The sequence below is a fragment of the Protopterus annectens genome, chromosome 9.part0 (assembly GCF_019279795.1).
Source record: "Protopterus annectens isolate FY-2018-M chromosome 9.part0, PAN1.0, whole genome shotgun sequence".
Taxonomy (NCBI): domain Eukaryota; kingdom Metazoa; phylum Chordata; order Ceratodontiformes; family Protopteridae; genus Protopterus; species Protopterus annectens.
The window spans coordinates 1,907,919,796-1,907,936,319 of NC_056743.1; the positions used below are offsets into that span (position 1 = coordinate 1,907,919,796).

At 43.3% G+C, this 16,524-nt stretch overlaps 1 protein-coding gene across 3 annotated transcripts in view; it reads right to left on the bottom strand.

The window, feature by feature from the left end:
- The window catches only part of LOC122812315 (breast cancer anti-estrogen resistance protein 3 homolog), a 697,444-nt gene that overhangs the window by 397,546 nt on the left and 283,374 nt on the right, over window positions 1-16,524 (bottom strand). For all 3 annotated transcript variants that reach the window (XM_044084719.1, XM_044084717.1, XM_044084716.1), the window contains exon 7: window positions 8,906-9,077. In XM_044084719.1, coding sequence (XP_043940654.1) covers window positions 8,906-9,077 — 172 coding nt within the window. The remainder of the gene's footprint in view (window positions 1-8,905; window positions 9,078-16,524) is intronic.

The following is a 16,524-nucleotide window of genomic DNA, read 5'->3' on the forward strand; positions in this document are numbered from 1 at the left end:
GCACTTCCCATTTCTATTCTGATCAACAGATCCATCTCAGAAGGATCCATCCCAGCAATATGAAAAATATCACGTTATACCTCTCCATAAGGGAGGAAGTTCCACAGAATTATTTAACTTTAGACCTATAGCCATTCTTTCACCACTAGCTAAAATCATGTAAAGATGCATCCACAAACAAATTATGCACGTTCTTATTCAAAACGGAAAGCTCGCCGACTCTCAGCATGGCTTTAGGCCATTCCACAGTACCACCACGGCTCTTTTATCTTTCTCTAATGTCATCAATCTACATTGTAACAACAACAAGCTATCTTCCGCACTCTTCCTAGATCTCTCAAAAGCTTTCGCTATGGTCAACCATCAGCTACTGCTCAATACCCTACAAACTATCGGTTTAGACCAACAAGAAATACAATGGTTTCACTCCTACCTAAATGGTAGACAGCAGGCTGTCTTATGGCAGAGCAAGCTGTCATCGCAACTTCCTCTAACTCTAGGTGTCCCACAAGGGTCCATACTAGGTCCTCTTATTTTCTCTATCTTTATCAATGATCTGCCCACCACTATCCCAGGAGCCACCTGCATCCAATATGCAAATGACTCAATGCTAATATGCTCCGCCTCCTCTCCTACACAACTTCTAACCCTCACCTAAACGACTTTCAGCATGGTAGAAACATGACTAGCTAATCGCCGACTGCTTCTAAATCCTAACAAAACCAAGCTACTACTTTTCTCCCCTAACCGTAGAATTTCTCCTCCTTCCTTCAACATCAAATCTAGCAATGACATCATTATCTCCCCTGATGACCACACAAAGCTTCTAGGCATAATAATAGACAACAACCTTAAATTTGATAAACATGTCAATCACACTATTAAGTCTGTCAACAAAAAACTTGGCTCCCTGTACAGAGCCAAACCTTTCCTCACCCCCATAGCTAGTGTAGCTATTGCAAGATCACACCTCTTCTCTACCGTTATGTATGCCTCCCCGTACTCACCAACCTATCCAAAACCGATCTCAACAAATTATCAGGATGTTACAATCATATAGCCAAATTCGCTACTGGCATGGCTTTTATGACCCACCATTGCCAGAACCTCAAAGCACTGGGATAGCTAGAGTATCCTACCCTTCTACAGTTCAATCAGCTTATAGTAGTGCATAAAATACTCCATCAACCTGATAACACCCCTGCCCTCAAAAATATTCTCACCCCTCATAGTGCCCCCAAGCCATTACGCTCAGCTGATAAACTAATAATACTGACCCAAAAATCCAACAACTCTGCAGGCGATGCTATATTTGCCAACTCAACCGGTAAAATATGGAATCTAGTCCCTACTAACATTACCAAGGAAACCTCACTACCCCTATTTAAAAGAGAACTCAAAAAATACCTCACATCTCATTGGCTGTGCTCTTGTTCTAAACCTGACTAACAACTTCACTAATACATGTCTTGCTACCCAACCTGCTGTTTAGCCAAGTATCTATACCTCATAGCATTTGAATGTCTAAGCATTGTGAATTATGAGATCTGATTGCATTTTATGTTCACATTTTCTGATACATCTCTGCCAATCAGATGCAAGTCTGCACATTGTATATATTGATATCTGCCTGTATTCTTTGTCTATATTTTTCTAAACATGTCTGCCTGAGTTTATCACTCAGTGATGTATGTACTGTCTCTTTTTTGGTATGTGGAGCTCTTCTCCCCGAGCCTCCACTGAAAATGGACATATATCCAGTCGGACTAGCCCGGTCAACAAATGTAAAATAAATAAATAAAGATCTCTTCCTAGATTTACAAGTCTTTTATCCTGAAACAGCCCCACTCTCCTCTCTAAGTCACATTAAACCATTTAAGCATACACTAGTGTATCTGCATATCCAGATCTTTCACTTTGCTGTCATTTTCCTCAATACAATATTTCACAAGGGCATTTTTCTTCTGGTGGTCTATGGTTTGGAATGTTTTACCACTATCAGAAGTGTACCAACTTCTTTTCAACTTACAACCTCTCCCCAGTGATTATCTTGGATTAATCATTGCATGGAAATCTATGCAACATCGGATATTAATACTTTGTCAGTGTTTTTCACAACAAATCTAAGTTCTGATGGCGCACTATTATCATTATCTGCTGGACAATGCTCAGTTTCCCCTATATACTGTTCCACGCACTATATTTTGATGTCATACACAACAATTTTATGCTGGTGCAATTATCCTCTGGCAGTTATCACAGAGAATTAAGACTATGAACAGTTAGTTAAGGCTGCTTCCCATGGTCAGCAGTTTGATTTTATCAGCTTTCATTTGCCTAAAAACGTGACTCTGAGCAAGTCACTTAACAGGACTGTCAAATCAGAAAATGTGTCTGTGGATCAATGCTGTACCCTGGTTAATAAATGCAATTAAATTAAATTAATTCATTGACTAAATATGCTTGAACTTTCATGTTGTGTTTGTACTTCTGATATTATCTAGAAGTCGAAATCTTAAAATGCACTCGCTCAAGCACTACTTAAAATGGAGAACATTGACAGTTGTGCTGTAACAGAGACCTGGTTCAAGACAGCAGAAAGCACCCCTGCACTACCAGACTAACTCATTCCATACCGTTCAGCCCCAAAACTTGGACTGAAGCTCCAAAGGTGGTGGTGTTTCCATATTCATAAAGGATGTGCACACCTCCAGACTGGTAGCCCAACATAACGCATCAGAGATAATTCAGGTGTACCTAACATTGGATAATACAGCGATTCAGGTTGTAGCCTGTTATAGGTCCCCAACCATGTCCCAAGACACTTACTCCATGTTCCTAAGCAGCCTGGAGAATATTAGAGTCCAACTAGCACACTCATACTGGGCGACTTCAACTACACCTCCATTAACTGGAAAAACTACTCCTATACCAATACACTTGCCCAACATTTCCTGGAATTCGTTAATTCCAATGCCCTGGACCAGCTTGTTGTTTACCCCACTAGAGGTAGCAACAACCTTGACCTGGTCATTACTAACATGGTTGACCACTGCTCTACACCAATAGTGAACTCCTCCCTGCTTAGATCCAACCACAAACTAATCACCTTGGAAATCCACATCCCTCCCACCCACCCGTGCAAAGGTAACCACCATGAAAAACTTCTCCAAAGCTAACTTTGGGCTCCTAAGAACAGAGGTGGCCAACTTCCCGGCACCCATGCAAGCGGAAAATAGTTGCATGACCACTGAATCATACACCAGTGCACTGTACGAACACGTACACAAATGCATAGATCTCGCCATACTCAGTAGAACCAAGAAGCTCTCCTCCAAAAAAAGGAAGCTATTCTGGTGGTCCCCTGCCATAAACAAACTCTATAACAGAAGGAGGAAACTGATGCAGCATAAAGTGAAGTCCCAAGACTGGAAAATCTCCCTTATCAGCTTCAACAAAAGCCAACAGATATTGCCAATACACTGGCCGACAGATTCATTGCCAACTTTACTCTCTCCTCCTCAAAGAACCAATCACAATACCAGCAGATTGCCAGACACCCAGTATTACTGCTGCACAGCTTAAAACAGCACTGTCCATGGCCAAGAATACAGCTTCTGTGGGACCTGACAATATCCCTGGCTGTGTTCTACATGAACTACAGAGTGAACTGGCACCTCACCTTGGTGCCCTGTTCAATCACAGCATCACCTCAGGCTTTGTCCCTACCGAATGGTGCACTGCTATAGTCATCCCTCTCCACAAGGGAGGAGCGACTACAGATTCTGGGAACTATCACCCCTATTAGCCTGACAAGTCTGATATGCGAAGTTATGGAATGCATCATCATGGACCTAATAAACAAGGATATAAGAAATCTCCAAACTCTGGATCCCACACAGTTTGGTTTTGTGAAGGGTAGATTATGCCTGCTCAACTTGGTTGACTTCTTTGAGTCAATCACCAGAGCTGTGGATGAAGGCAAGGTGATTCATACAGCCTACCTTGATCTGGCCAAGGCCTTTGATACCATTCCCCACTCAGGAATCGTAGAAAAACTCACTAAGCTAGACATCAACCCCTGTATCACTAGGTGGGTTGCAAACTGGCTCACAGATAGAACACACAGTGTGAAAGTAGCAGACTCCACGGCAGACTGCCGACCAGTCACGAGTGGAGTCCCACAGGGATCGGTCCTGGGTCCTCTTCTGTTTGCTATCTACTTCTCAGAAGTCCAGTCCAACACAGAGGGACTCTGGCTGACACAGTTCACAGACGATTGCAAGTTGGGAGCCATTACTATCTCCCCAAGTGATGCTGACATCCTAGAAAAAGGCCTCACAGAGACCAACGACTGGTGTCAGAACCATGGCTTTAAGCTCAATGGCAAAAAATGTGTCATCATCCACTTTGGGGAAAAAAAAACATTTCCCATGAACTACCACATCGATGGTAGTCCACTGAACACAGAAGGTGTTATAAGAGATCTGAGAACACAGGTTGACAGCAACCTCTCTTTTGACCACCACACTGCCACTGTGGTCAGAAAGTCCTTCTATGTGGCACATCTCATATCTAAGGGTTTTGCATCCAGGAAGAAAGAGGTCATTGTCTCCCTCTACTCTTCCCTCATTAGGCCAATCATCGAGCACAATGTCCCATTTGGCATGTACCTCACTAGACACCTGCAACAACTGGAGAGGCCGCAAAAGCACCTCACAAAGAGGATATTAGGCCTTAAAAATGTATCCTATATGGACAGACTCAAAACTATTCTCTGTCTCATATCGCCTACTTAGAGGTGATCTCTGCTTGACTTACAAAGCCATGTCTGTGCAAACTCTGTTAGAAATGTTCCATCTAAAGAAATCCAAATCCCTCCGCACCACATGCTCCAGAGACCTCAACCTCATTACCACAATCAACAAAACATGCTTGCGGGACAGGTTCATAACACAGAGACTGCCTATGCTATGGAACATACTTCCCATGCATGTCAAACAGAGCACTTCACTGGCCCTCTTCAAAAGAAATCTTGATGAGTGGATGGGAAACAGAAAATTCACCCCAGGGATAACTCCAGTCGCTCTACTTGACAGAAGCACTGGAAACTAAGGTTGGGTGGCACAATGCTAGCATAATCCTATGGGCTAGGCTTGTAAAGACTCCAGGGCCATTAGCCTAGTACACACCTATGAACCTATTATGAGGGACAAGGGTGAATTAGGACATAACAGAAAAGAGGCCCCGTGGATTCAGTCTATTAGCTTAAGTAAAGTAAAATAAGCACAACAGTGTGCTACAATACGAGAGTCACTGCCAATTCTCATTGCTATTTAGTACGATAGAAACCCTTGACAATGGAATGACATTCACTGCCAGATGTATTCATGGTTTTTGCCACTAAGAACTCCATTCAGCAGGAGTACATGTGACATAACAGTATAGTATGCAATGTGTGTGTACATATATATCTATATATCTATCTATATATATGGATTCACTACTGAATCCCAAAATTACACAATCCCGAAGCCCAAAATACCAAGACTATAAGCCCGAAACCCCACATTACCGAAATGTTAAAATCGCGAAAGTACTACATACATACAGCACACACACAAACATACACACAGCTTCCCCCCATAACCAAACAAACTACCCTACACTAAAGATAAGCACCCCCTGCAACCCCCATACCCCCTACTTTAATATTCTAACTCCGAGATTGCACAAACATACACACAAGGCAAACTCACACCCACACATTACAACCCCTCACACACACAAACCACAGTCACAACACATACTTACACACACTAAAGCCCCTCACAAACACACTTACTTACCTAAACCGCAACACCAGAAGTGCTAACTCAAAATCCCTTAACATCGGGATTTTGAATTTCGCGCTTCTGGTCTTTCAGTAATGTGGGGTTTCGGCTACATGGTCTCGAGCTTTTGAAATTCGAGATTTCAAAAGTTCGAGATTTAGTAGTGTTCCCATATGTGTAAATATATATATATATATATATATATATATATATATATATATATATATATATACAGTTGTGGGAAAAAGATGTTTATGTGTGCATGACTGTGGGAGAAAGAAATGCATGTGATAGGCTGTAGAGCAATGCTGTGTGCATGCAACTGTGGATGTTATAAACATATGCAACACTATTGTACCAGGCTGTGATGTAGAACTGTCATAGTGGGAATCAGGAATACAGATGACATCATAGTACCAGGATGTGATGTGATGTAATACTGTGTACAAATTTGGGAGTAAGGAATTCATGTAACATTATGACAGTATTCTGTGATGTAGCTCTGTGAGCATCTGTGACATCACAGCACTAGGCTGTGATATAGTAGTGTCCATGTGTGTAAGAATACATGTAACATCACAGTACCAGGATGTAGTGTAGTACTGTCTAGAAAAGTGGGAGTTAGGAACACATGCAACAGTATGGTACAAAGATGTGATGTGGTACTATCTGCACCAATGGAAGCTAGGAATACATGTGACATCACAGTACTATGCTGTGATGTAGTACTGTGTGTGTGTATGTGACAGTGGGAGCTAATAACATATCAAACATATCAAACATCACTGTACCATTCTGTGATACAATGCTGTGTGTGCAACTGTGGGTGCCGGGAATACATATGACATTGTGGTACCAGGCTGTGATGTTAAATACTACCAGTGACAGTGGGAGTTAGTAATACATGTGGCCTGATAGAATCAGTCTGTGAAGTAGAGCTGTGCACATGCAACAGTGAGATTTAGGAATACATGTGACATCACAGTACCAGCATGTGATACATGTGTGTGTGTGTGTGTGTGTGTGTGTGTGTGTCAGAGAGGCTATTGGAGTTAGGAATACATGTAGGGTTACAGTACCAGGCTGTGATACACGTGTGTGTGTGTGTGTGTGTGTGTGTGTGTGTGTGTGTGTGTGTGTGAGAGAGACAGAGAGAGAGGCTATGGGACGTAGAAATGTGTGCAACATTACAGTATCAAGCTTATGAAGCAAGAGCAAGTATGATAAAACAGATATTATATAACAACCCCCCATTAATATTCCAAAATGTGCACGCTGATTGGTCAGCATGCCCATTGTAAATCAAACTTATACTAATGGAAAAAGGTCCGGTCACCCAGATTTCTTCCATTAGTATAAGTCTTTTTTTTTTTTTTTTTTTGTGTTGGACAGCAACAGAGAATGGAAGAGCTCCATTGCTGTAATCTTGCTATGTTAAATGGGTTTAACATAGCGAGATATTTAAAAAAAACACAACGGAGATCTTCCTTTCTTTGTTGCTTCCACACAGCTCTGATGTACTGTGTAAGCATTCACATGCGCAGTACATCAGAACTGCCGCAGAATACCGGACAGCTGCAGAAGGGCAGCACGGAGGCATTATACAATGCCATTATTTAAGAAAATAAGTATTTTTTTTCTTAAATAATGTCACTGTATAATAGCAATAACCCACTTCTGGGTGTGGGTAATGCTGGATTTACCCACGGTTGTCTGTTTGGCCACTCGGGCTTCACCCTCATGACCAAACCACACCAACCATGGGTAAATCCAGCATTACCCACACCTAGGCATGGGTTATTGCTTAATTATACAATGACTGGCCATTAACATTCAAAAACAAGCATGCTGATTGGTCAGCGCAACCAACATGCCTGTTGTAAATTGAGCATATACCAAAAGGAAAAGTCCATTCACCAAAGTATCATTGAGTGGCTGCACTTTCTTATCGACATATACAAAACAAGGAGCAACATTGAGCCTCCTCACATCTCTGCCATTGAGGACACACAATACTGGGAGAACCACAATTTGTCTGCGTCTCCTCCCTTTGTACTAACCAGCATATAATGAACCAGTCAAGAAACTATTCTGTAGAGGTGGAAAGTGTTTGTAAGCTACTAAATCAGCTGCGATGTTCTGCAAACAAAAACATGAACCTGATTTTTCTTGTATGTAGAGCATCACAGCTGACACAGTACTTTGCAAACACCTTCCTTATGCATATTTCTTTCCAAAGCACCAATGTACTGTGCAAGCGACGAAAGTCCCATACACATGCGCAGGGCATCAAGCAACCCCAAGTCACAAAATTAAAGTGGAAGAACACCTCAGCACCATAATATAAGGACATTATTTAAGAAAAGTAATTTTCTTCTTAAGTAATGTTACTGTATAATTGCAATAACCCATGGATGGTGGTGGGTAATGTTCACCTTCGTGATCAAACCACGCCAACCGTGAGTAAATCCAACATTACCCAGCCATGGATTATTGCTATACTGTGCAACAGGAAGGGGTATACAGAGACTAAGTGTTATATGCATGTTGCAGTCTGGGAAGCGAGGGACTTGTCAGCAGCAGAGTTCCATATTTTCAGAATTTAACTTTTGTCATAAGATTATTATTCCTGCATACATCCTAACTGTATTAAACAAAGTCTTTTAGTAAATTAATGGTACGCATACATACCTACACTTTTCCTCATGTTACTCAGGACAATACTGACAAAATACCTACAAGGCTCTTACAGATACTAGTTAGTGCAATCAGTGAATCTGCACAAATTTTCGAAAAGCATAAATTTGGTTCACAGTTCTAGAGTGAGCTAATAATGCCATCTACAATGTGAAAGATTTCTTCATGTTTTCCACAGTGATGTCAGCTGTAACAGAGTTCTGGCTGAGAAAACAGGTATAAAAAATCCACAGTTTATCATTAGGTGCTGTAATAACTTGAAATACAAATTCCATGACTAATATCGTCAAACAAAAATACAAAATCCACCACGGCACTGACACAAAACAAACATGCATAATCCACCACCATTCAGTTTGCATTGGGTAACGTACCTGAGGCATCTCCAGAGCTTTCATAATGGCTGAAAAGGCAAAGAAATCCCCTGCCCACTCTTTCAGCTCTATTGCTAGTTGGATGACCTTGTGAAGAACAGCTGCCCTCTCACTTACAGTTCCAGAACATCCCAGTATGTCCACTGCTATCCCCAGGGCTATGAGATGGTGCCTAAAATGTGAAAAATAAAATTGTATGTATTATCTGTTAGCTATAGTTACTGCCCTAGGCTATTATAGGAACTTGGTCACTGATGCCTTTAACCTTTAATTTACTTATTTGTCAATTTTGTAAGTGAACTGGTCCTTCTCTGACCCTTTTTGTCAAACCCTAGGCCATAAGGGCACCAGTAATATACACACACACACTCGCATGTGCACGCACACACAGATAAATGCACATGTACTGAATCGGGATCTCTGTTCACAGGACATGGTGGGAAAGAAAAAGGATGAAGAAGAAACAGGAAAGAAAGTATAACAGATACATTTGTGTGTGTGTACCGGGCTCATGACGCGTGTACACCGGGCTCGTGACGCGTGTACACCGGGCTCGTGACACGTGTACACCGGGCTCGTGACGCGTGTACACCGGGCTCACGATGCATGTAGACAGGGCTCACGATGCGTGTAGACAGGGGCTCACGATGCGTGTAGGCAGGGGCTCATGACGCGTGTAGACAGGGCTCATGATGTGTGTATACCGGACGCGAGTATACTGGGACAATGACGCGAGTATACCAGGCTGATGATGTGTGTATACCGGGCTCATGACACGTGTAGACAGGGCTCATGACGCCTGTATACCAGGCTGATGACGTGTGTATACCAGGCTCATGACGCGTGTAGACAGGGCTCATGACACGTGTAGACAGGGCTCATGACGCGTGTAGACAGGGCTCATGACGCGTGTAGACAGGGCTCATGATGTGTGTATACCGGACGCGAGTATACTGGGACAATGACGCGAGTATACCAGGCTAATGATGCGTGTATACCAGGCTAATGACACATGTATACCGGGCTAATGATGCACGTATACCGGCCTAATGACACGTGTATACCGGTGATAATGACGCATGTATACCAGGCTAATGATGCATGTATACTGGGCTAATGATGCATGAATACCAGGCTAATGATGTGCATATAGCAGGCTAATGACTTTTATGGCCCTTATAAGCCTAGCTGTGCAACCCAAATGTGACTCATAAATTTGATTTACATAGCGGGCGATTTACTGACTGACTGCAGGTAACTACAGAGGAATGGGCAGGTAACTACAGAGGAATGGGCAGGTAACTACAGAGGAATGGGCAGGTAACTACAGAGGAATGGGCAGGTAACTACAGAGGAATGGGCAGGATTTACTATGAAATAAATAAGATGGGCAAGAAAGAAGGTCATAAGTTCTTACTCAGGATCTCATCTGCATATTGATCTGCGAGGGTCTTAAGAAGTCTAACCTTACATTCCCATGGTAGTTTTTAGCCCTTATATTTTATGTACCAATAACCCAGAGAAAGGCAGAACAGGGACATGTAGGGACATTTTACGTATTTATACTTTGTTGATCAGGCTAGTCCCAGTAGATCAAAAGTACAGTTTTGTACCTACCATAAATGTAGATGTTCGAAGATCCACATTGCTGCAGTCCTAACACTTGGGTAGTCCGCTGTCCCAGTCGGCCCAAATACCAAAGTATAAGGCTGACGTCGGTCAAGGCGCATTAGTCTGACGTCAGGACGTCAGGGTACAAATGCGCATGACCGACGTCATATCCTCAGTCTTTTCTTGCCCCAGATGTCAGAAGACCCTAACAAGATAAGGCCAAAACCAAAAAACACCAAACACTCCTGTACCAAATATATGTACAATATATACAAATTTACAAAAGTACAACCCCACCCACACAGCCACCCCTAAACAAGAGGGGAAGGAGGGAGGGTAAATTGGACTGCAGCAATGTGGATCTTCGAACATCTACATTTATGGTAGGTACAAAACTGTACTATGTTCTTCATCCCACATTGCTGCAGTCCTAACACTTGGGTAGAATCCCAAAGCAGAGATAAGGGAGGCTGGCAAATCATAAAGCAGCAGGAGCTGTCAACATGCCCTGCAAAATAGCCGTGGCAAAACCAGCCCTAGATTTAGAGTAGAGAGGAAGGTGGTAATGCTTAGAGAAAGTATGCACTGAACTCCAAGTAGCTGCCTCCAAAATATCCTTAGTTGCCACCCCCCTTAGAAATGCTGTTGAAGTGGCAGTAGCCCTAGTGGAATGAGGCCTAATCCCAGCTGGAATCTCCTTGCCATGATGGGAATAACAAAATGCAATGCAAAACCCAATCCACTTAGAAATAGTTTGTTTTGACACAGGCTTGCCCTGAGAACTCAAAGCAAAAGAAACAAACAACTGCTGAGACTGCCTAAAATCCTTAGTCCTGCTTAAATAATAGCGCAACTGCCTGTGTACATCTAAAGTGTGCAAAATCTTTTCCCCTTATTTTGGGGATCTGCATAAAAGTAGGCAAATGAATAGTTTGGTTTAAAGCCACACTAGAAACCACCTTAGGCATAAAGGAAGGATTAGTACGTAATGATACCCTATCCTTATGGAAAATCAAAAAAGACTCAACCGCCATAAGGGCCTGCAATTCAGAAACCCTTCTTGCAGAAGTAATGGCCAACAAAAAAGCAGTCTTCCATGACAAGTATTTCAATTCAGCAGTAGCCGCAGGCTCAAAAGGTTGTAGAGTAAGTTTCTCCAACACAAAATTGAGATCCCAAGCAGGAGTAGGAGCTCTACGTGGGGGTCTTATATTCTTTGCCCCTCTAAGAAATTGCTTGAACAAAGGATGAGAAAACAATGGTGGGTCACAATCATAGTGAGCTGAAATTGCTGCAGCATGAATCTTAATGGAAGAGAAAGACAAACCTTTGTCCAATAACTCAGTAAGATATTGAAGAGCCACACTCAAATTAGGCTCAGATACCTCCAAATCCTTTGCTGCACTCCAAAATAAAAATCTCTTCCATTTTTCTGCGTACACTTTCCTTGTACTAGGTCTTCTGGCTTCCATAATCACATTCAAAACTTGTTGAGGAAGTTGAGACCTGCTGTGGTTCAAAACAGAATAGGCCAGGCTGTTAGATGAAGAGAGTGAAGCTTGACATTGAGTAGATGACCGTCCCTCTGAGACAATAGGTGTGGAATCAAAGGTAAAGGCCATGGAGGCTTCCTTACCAGACTCCTCAGTAATGGGTACCAGTGTTGCCGAGGCCAATCTGGAGCTATTAAAATCATCCTTGGCTTGTCTTGTCTGACCTTTAGGAGTACCTTTGGGAGGAGAGGCAGAGGTGGAAAGGCATACACATGAAGATTTTTCCAACTGAAAGAAAGAGCATCCACTTTCCAAGCTGTGTGATGAAACCTTTCGTGCAAAACTTTGGCAGCTGGTGGTTTAGTGGAGAAGCGAACAGATCTATGTCTGGAGTTCCCCATGACACTGTCAATTTCAAATACATGAAGATCCAGTTTCCACTCGTGGGGATCCATGATTTGCCTGCTTAACACATCTGCTAAGGAGTTCTGTGCTCCGGCAGAAACCTTGCCTGAAGATTTAGTTGCAAGCTGAGCGCAGTCTCCCACAAAATCATTGCTTGCCTGCATAGAGGATAAGAATGTGTTCCCCTTGTTTGTTGATGTACCACATGACAGTTGTGTTGTCTGTTAGAATCAACACCTGCCCTGGAAGAAGTAACTCCTTGAAAGCCATTAATGCAAACTGGACTGCTAACATCTCCTTCATGTTGATATGTAGATGCTGTAGTCTGGCAGGCCACTTGTCTTGTATCCACTTTCCATTCAGATGAGCTCCCAAGCTATGTCTGAGGCATCTGTCGTTAGAATCTGACTCGCCTCTGGCCGGGTCACAGAGAGTCCCTTGTTTAGGTGACATTCCTGAGCCCACCACAAAAATTCCTTTTGAATGCAAGGTATTATTTGAATGACAGTGTCCAAATCCTGGCAGTGCTGCGTCCATACATTTTGAGATACCGTTGCAGCTTCCTCATATGCAGTTTGGCATTGGGAAGCACCAGAATACAAGATGCCATGAACCCTAAGGCTTGAAGGACTGTCCTTGCAGTCAGCCCGGACTGAAGAGATAGTTGATGGAAGTAAAGGGAAAGATTCTTTTGTTTGTCCGGGGTTAAAAAGGCCATCTGGGTTGCTGTATTCAGTCTCACACCCAGAAAGCACATGTCTTGAGAGGGTACTAGACTGGACTTTATTTCGTTCACAGAATACCCCAGGCATCTTAGCACTGCTATCACATATTCCAAATGCTGAAAAAGGTCTTCCTTTTCTTGAGCCAGAATCAGGCAGTCGTCCAAGTAAGGATAGATTTGTATTCCTTTTAGCCTGAAGTAAGCTATCACTGGAGCCAGAACTTTTGTGAATACTCTGGGCGCAGTAGATAAGCCAAAGGGCAATGCAGAGAACTGATAATGGAATTCCCAGCTCGAAAACGCAGATACTTCCTGCAACTTAGCCTGATAGGCACATGAAGGTAAGCCTCCTTGAGATCTAAAGTTACCATCCAGTGATCTTTGCCCAGCAGAGGTAAAAGCTGTTGTAACGCCAACATTTTGAACTTGGGAATGTCCAGATAAGTGTTGAGGATAGATAAATCCAAAATTGGTCTCCACGTGTTCCCCTTTTTTGGTACTAGGAACAGGCGAGAATAAAATCCTAGGCCCATTTCTGGCACAGGAACCGGCTGAATGGCCCCTATTTGGAGTAACAGAGAAATTTGCTTGTGGGCCTCTTTTCTTTGTAGAGGAGGAATGTCTGGCATGCCTTTGAAAGGAGGCAAGGTATGGAAATAAAACCTGTAACCGTGGTGAATGATATCCAATACCCATCTGTCTTGGGTAATTAAACTCCAGTTTTCTTTGAAAAGCGCCAGCCTTCCCCCCAAAGGTGCTGCCAGACGAGAAGGCTCTGGCAGCTGAAAAGGCAGGTCATTGGGTCTGCTTACGAAAGGACTGACCCCTGCCCTCACCAGAAGACTGAGCAGGTGAACTCCCTGTTCTAGGCCTAAAAGAACCTTGAGCTCTGCCCCTACCACGTCTAGACCTACCCCTAGACTGGGAATCATAAGAAGGATATGTCCACCCCTTAGTAGGCCAATTTCTACTAAACTTCGGAGGCTGAACCTGCAAAAATCTTTAACAGTCTGCATAGACTTAGCCTTGTCCTCCATTTTCTTTAAAACTGCTTCCACAGGCGAACCAAACAACACATCAGACTGTAACGGAGCATCCAAAATCCTTGTCTTAACATGCTCAGCTAAATTCTGATCCCTCAGCCAGGCGTGCCTGCGAAGAACAGAACCAGTGGCAGCCACCCTCGAAGAGGCCTGTACAGCATCAAAACCACATTGCAAGGAATGCTTACCCACCTGTTCAGAAACATGTACTAAATCCTGCAACTCTTTACACTCAATACCTTCCGCCAGAGCATCCACCTTAGACTTCAATTGAGAAAGGAGGTAATTTTGGTATTTTAACATGTGGAACTGACAATTCAAAGCCCTCATGGCTAAAGTGGAAGAAGTATAAACCTTCTTTCCCCATCTATCCAAAGCCCTTGCCTCTTTATCAGGAGGAACAGGATTTTTAACAACAGAAGCCTTAACACCTTTAGGCCCTGAGAAACAGTTTCTGGGTCTGCCCTAGGACTCTTAAAAAGATACTTATGAGCTTCAGGCACCCTATAATACCTATCTGGTTTAACTGGGGCAGGAGGCAAAGAATCAGGGTTCAGGGAAGCCTCTGCAAAAACATCTTCCACCACATCCAGAACAGGAGGTATAGCTAAAGGCCTATGCTGGGGTAGAAACAAAATTCCCTAAGCCTCTTCCTGGAATCAGAGAAATCTTGACCTTCCCATTTAAAATGCTCCCTCATGGAATGAAGAGTTTCTGAAAAAGAAAAATCCTCAGGAGGAGAAGCGTAAGGAGTAGAATCATCTACATCAGAATCAGAATAAGGAGGATACTCCTGTAAGTCTTCAGCCGAAGACTCAGAAGCCTCCGAACACTGCTCAAAACTCTCAAGCTCAGGTTCCACCCTAGGCGTCTTATCAGGTGGGGGCATAGAACCTCTAATCATAGTAATCAAATCTTCTGCCATTTTAAGCATATGTTTCTTAGGCAGAGACCCTGAAGAACCAGGAGAGACACCCACTGAAGTTAAACCTGGCCTGCCTCTCGAAGAAGCCTTGGAAACAGAAGGGGAGGGCCTAACCACCTTAGGAAGGGAGGGGAGAAAAGCTACCTGAGAAGTCCCTTCAGCCTGGCCTACCTCCTGAGAGGACACATCTTGTAACAGTAAAGTCTCTCCCTGAGACTCCAAAGAAACTTCTGGCAGAACCTCCGGCTCCACCGAGCCTTCTAAAGAACCGACGTCCGGGACAGACGGTTCTTCCAACCTAGGCTTTGCTGCTTTGTCCTTGCGCTTTTAGACGAAGCGCCGGAGCATCCGACGGCATTTTATAATTACAACGCTTCCCAAAAACTAACCTGGCACAGTCTAATCTTCTCTTTATAGTGCGTTTGTTAAATCTAGCACAAGAGCGACATCCAACAACGTCGTGCTCAGGCCCTAAGCAAGGTATACACAAGGTATGGTAATCCCTATGAGGTATCTGTTTCCCACAAGAAATACAGTTATTCACTTTTTCTGACATCCGGTTAAATACTGAGGCAAGAAAAAACCAAAATATTCCCCAACGGGGTACTTAGCCAACTTTGATTCGGTCTGAAACTCCAACTTCAGAAAATTTCAGAACGCCAACCTGCACTCGCAATACTGCTTCTGCATCGGACCATGCGGCAAAAAAGACTGAGGATATGACGTCGGTCATGCGCATTTGTACCCTGACGTCCTGACGTCAGACTAATGCACCTTGACCGACGTCAGCCTTATACTTTGGTATTCGGGCCGACTGGGACAGCGGACTACCCAAGTGTTAGGACTGCAGCAATGTGGGATGAAGAACATGATCTCTTTTCTAGGGGAGTCCCAAGGTATTATTCCTAATGATGAGGGGAAATGTGGCCAGGGCATCAGTGGAAATTTCCCCCTACTCTTTTTGATAAGTGCCATGGGATGTTTTACAAATATCTGAGCTACCACAAACTCAGGCAGATGAAGACTTCATTTAACATCCCTATCAATGAATTGCAATGGTGCTAAACGTGGGGTGAATTTGTGGCTACCCATCCTGAATTGCAATGGTGCTAAACGTGGGGTGAATTTGTGGCTACCCACCCATTTGAATAGAGTAAGAGAAGCATTTGGTTTTACGTGGACAGGAAGATGGTTCCACAGAAGTTGAATTCTCTATGATACAAGTTGTACTTATGTCACAGATGAGACTGAGACTGAGATCCCTTGACCGGGTGTTTATGCCAGCATTGGTCTTTCAAATGTTTAACAGTTTTGACAGCACAGGGTCTTGTTGAGGCTCTATACATAAGGTAGAGGTCACCTCTCAGTAGCCCGTATGAAACAAAAGATGGACATGGCTTTAAGATATTCTGCAGAGC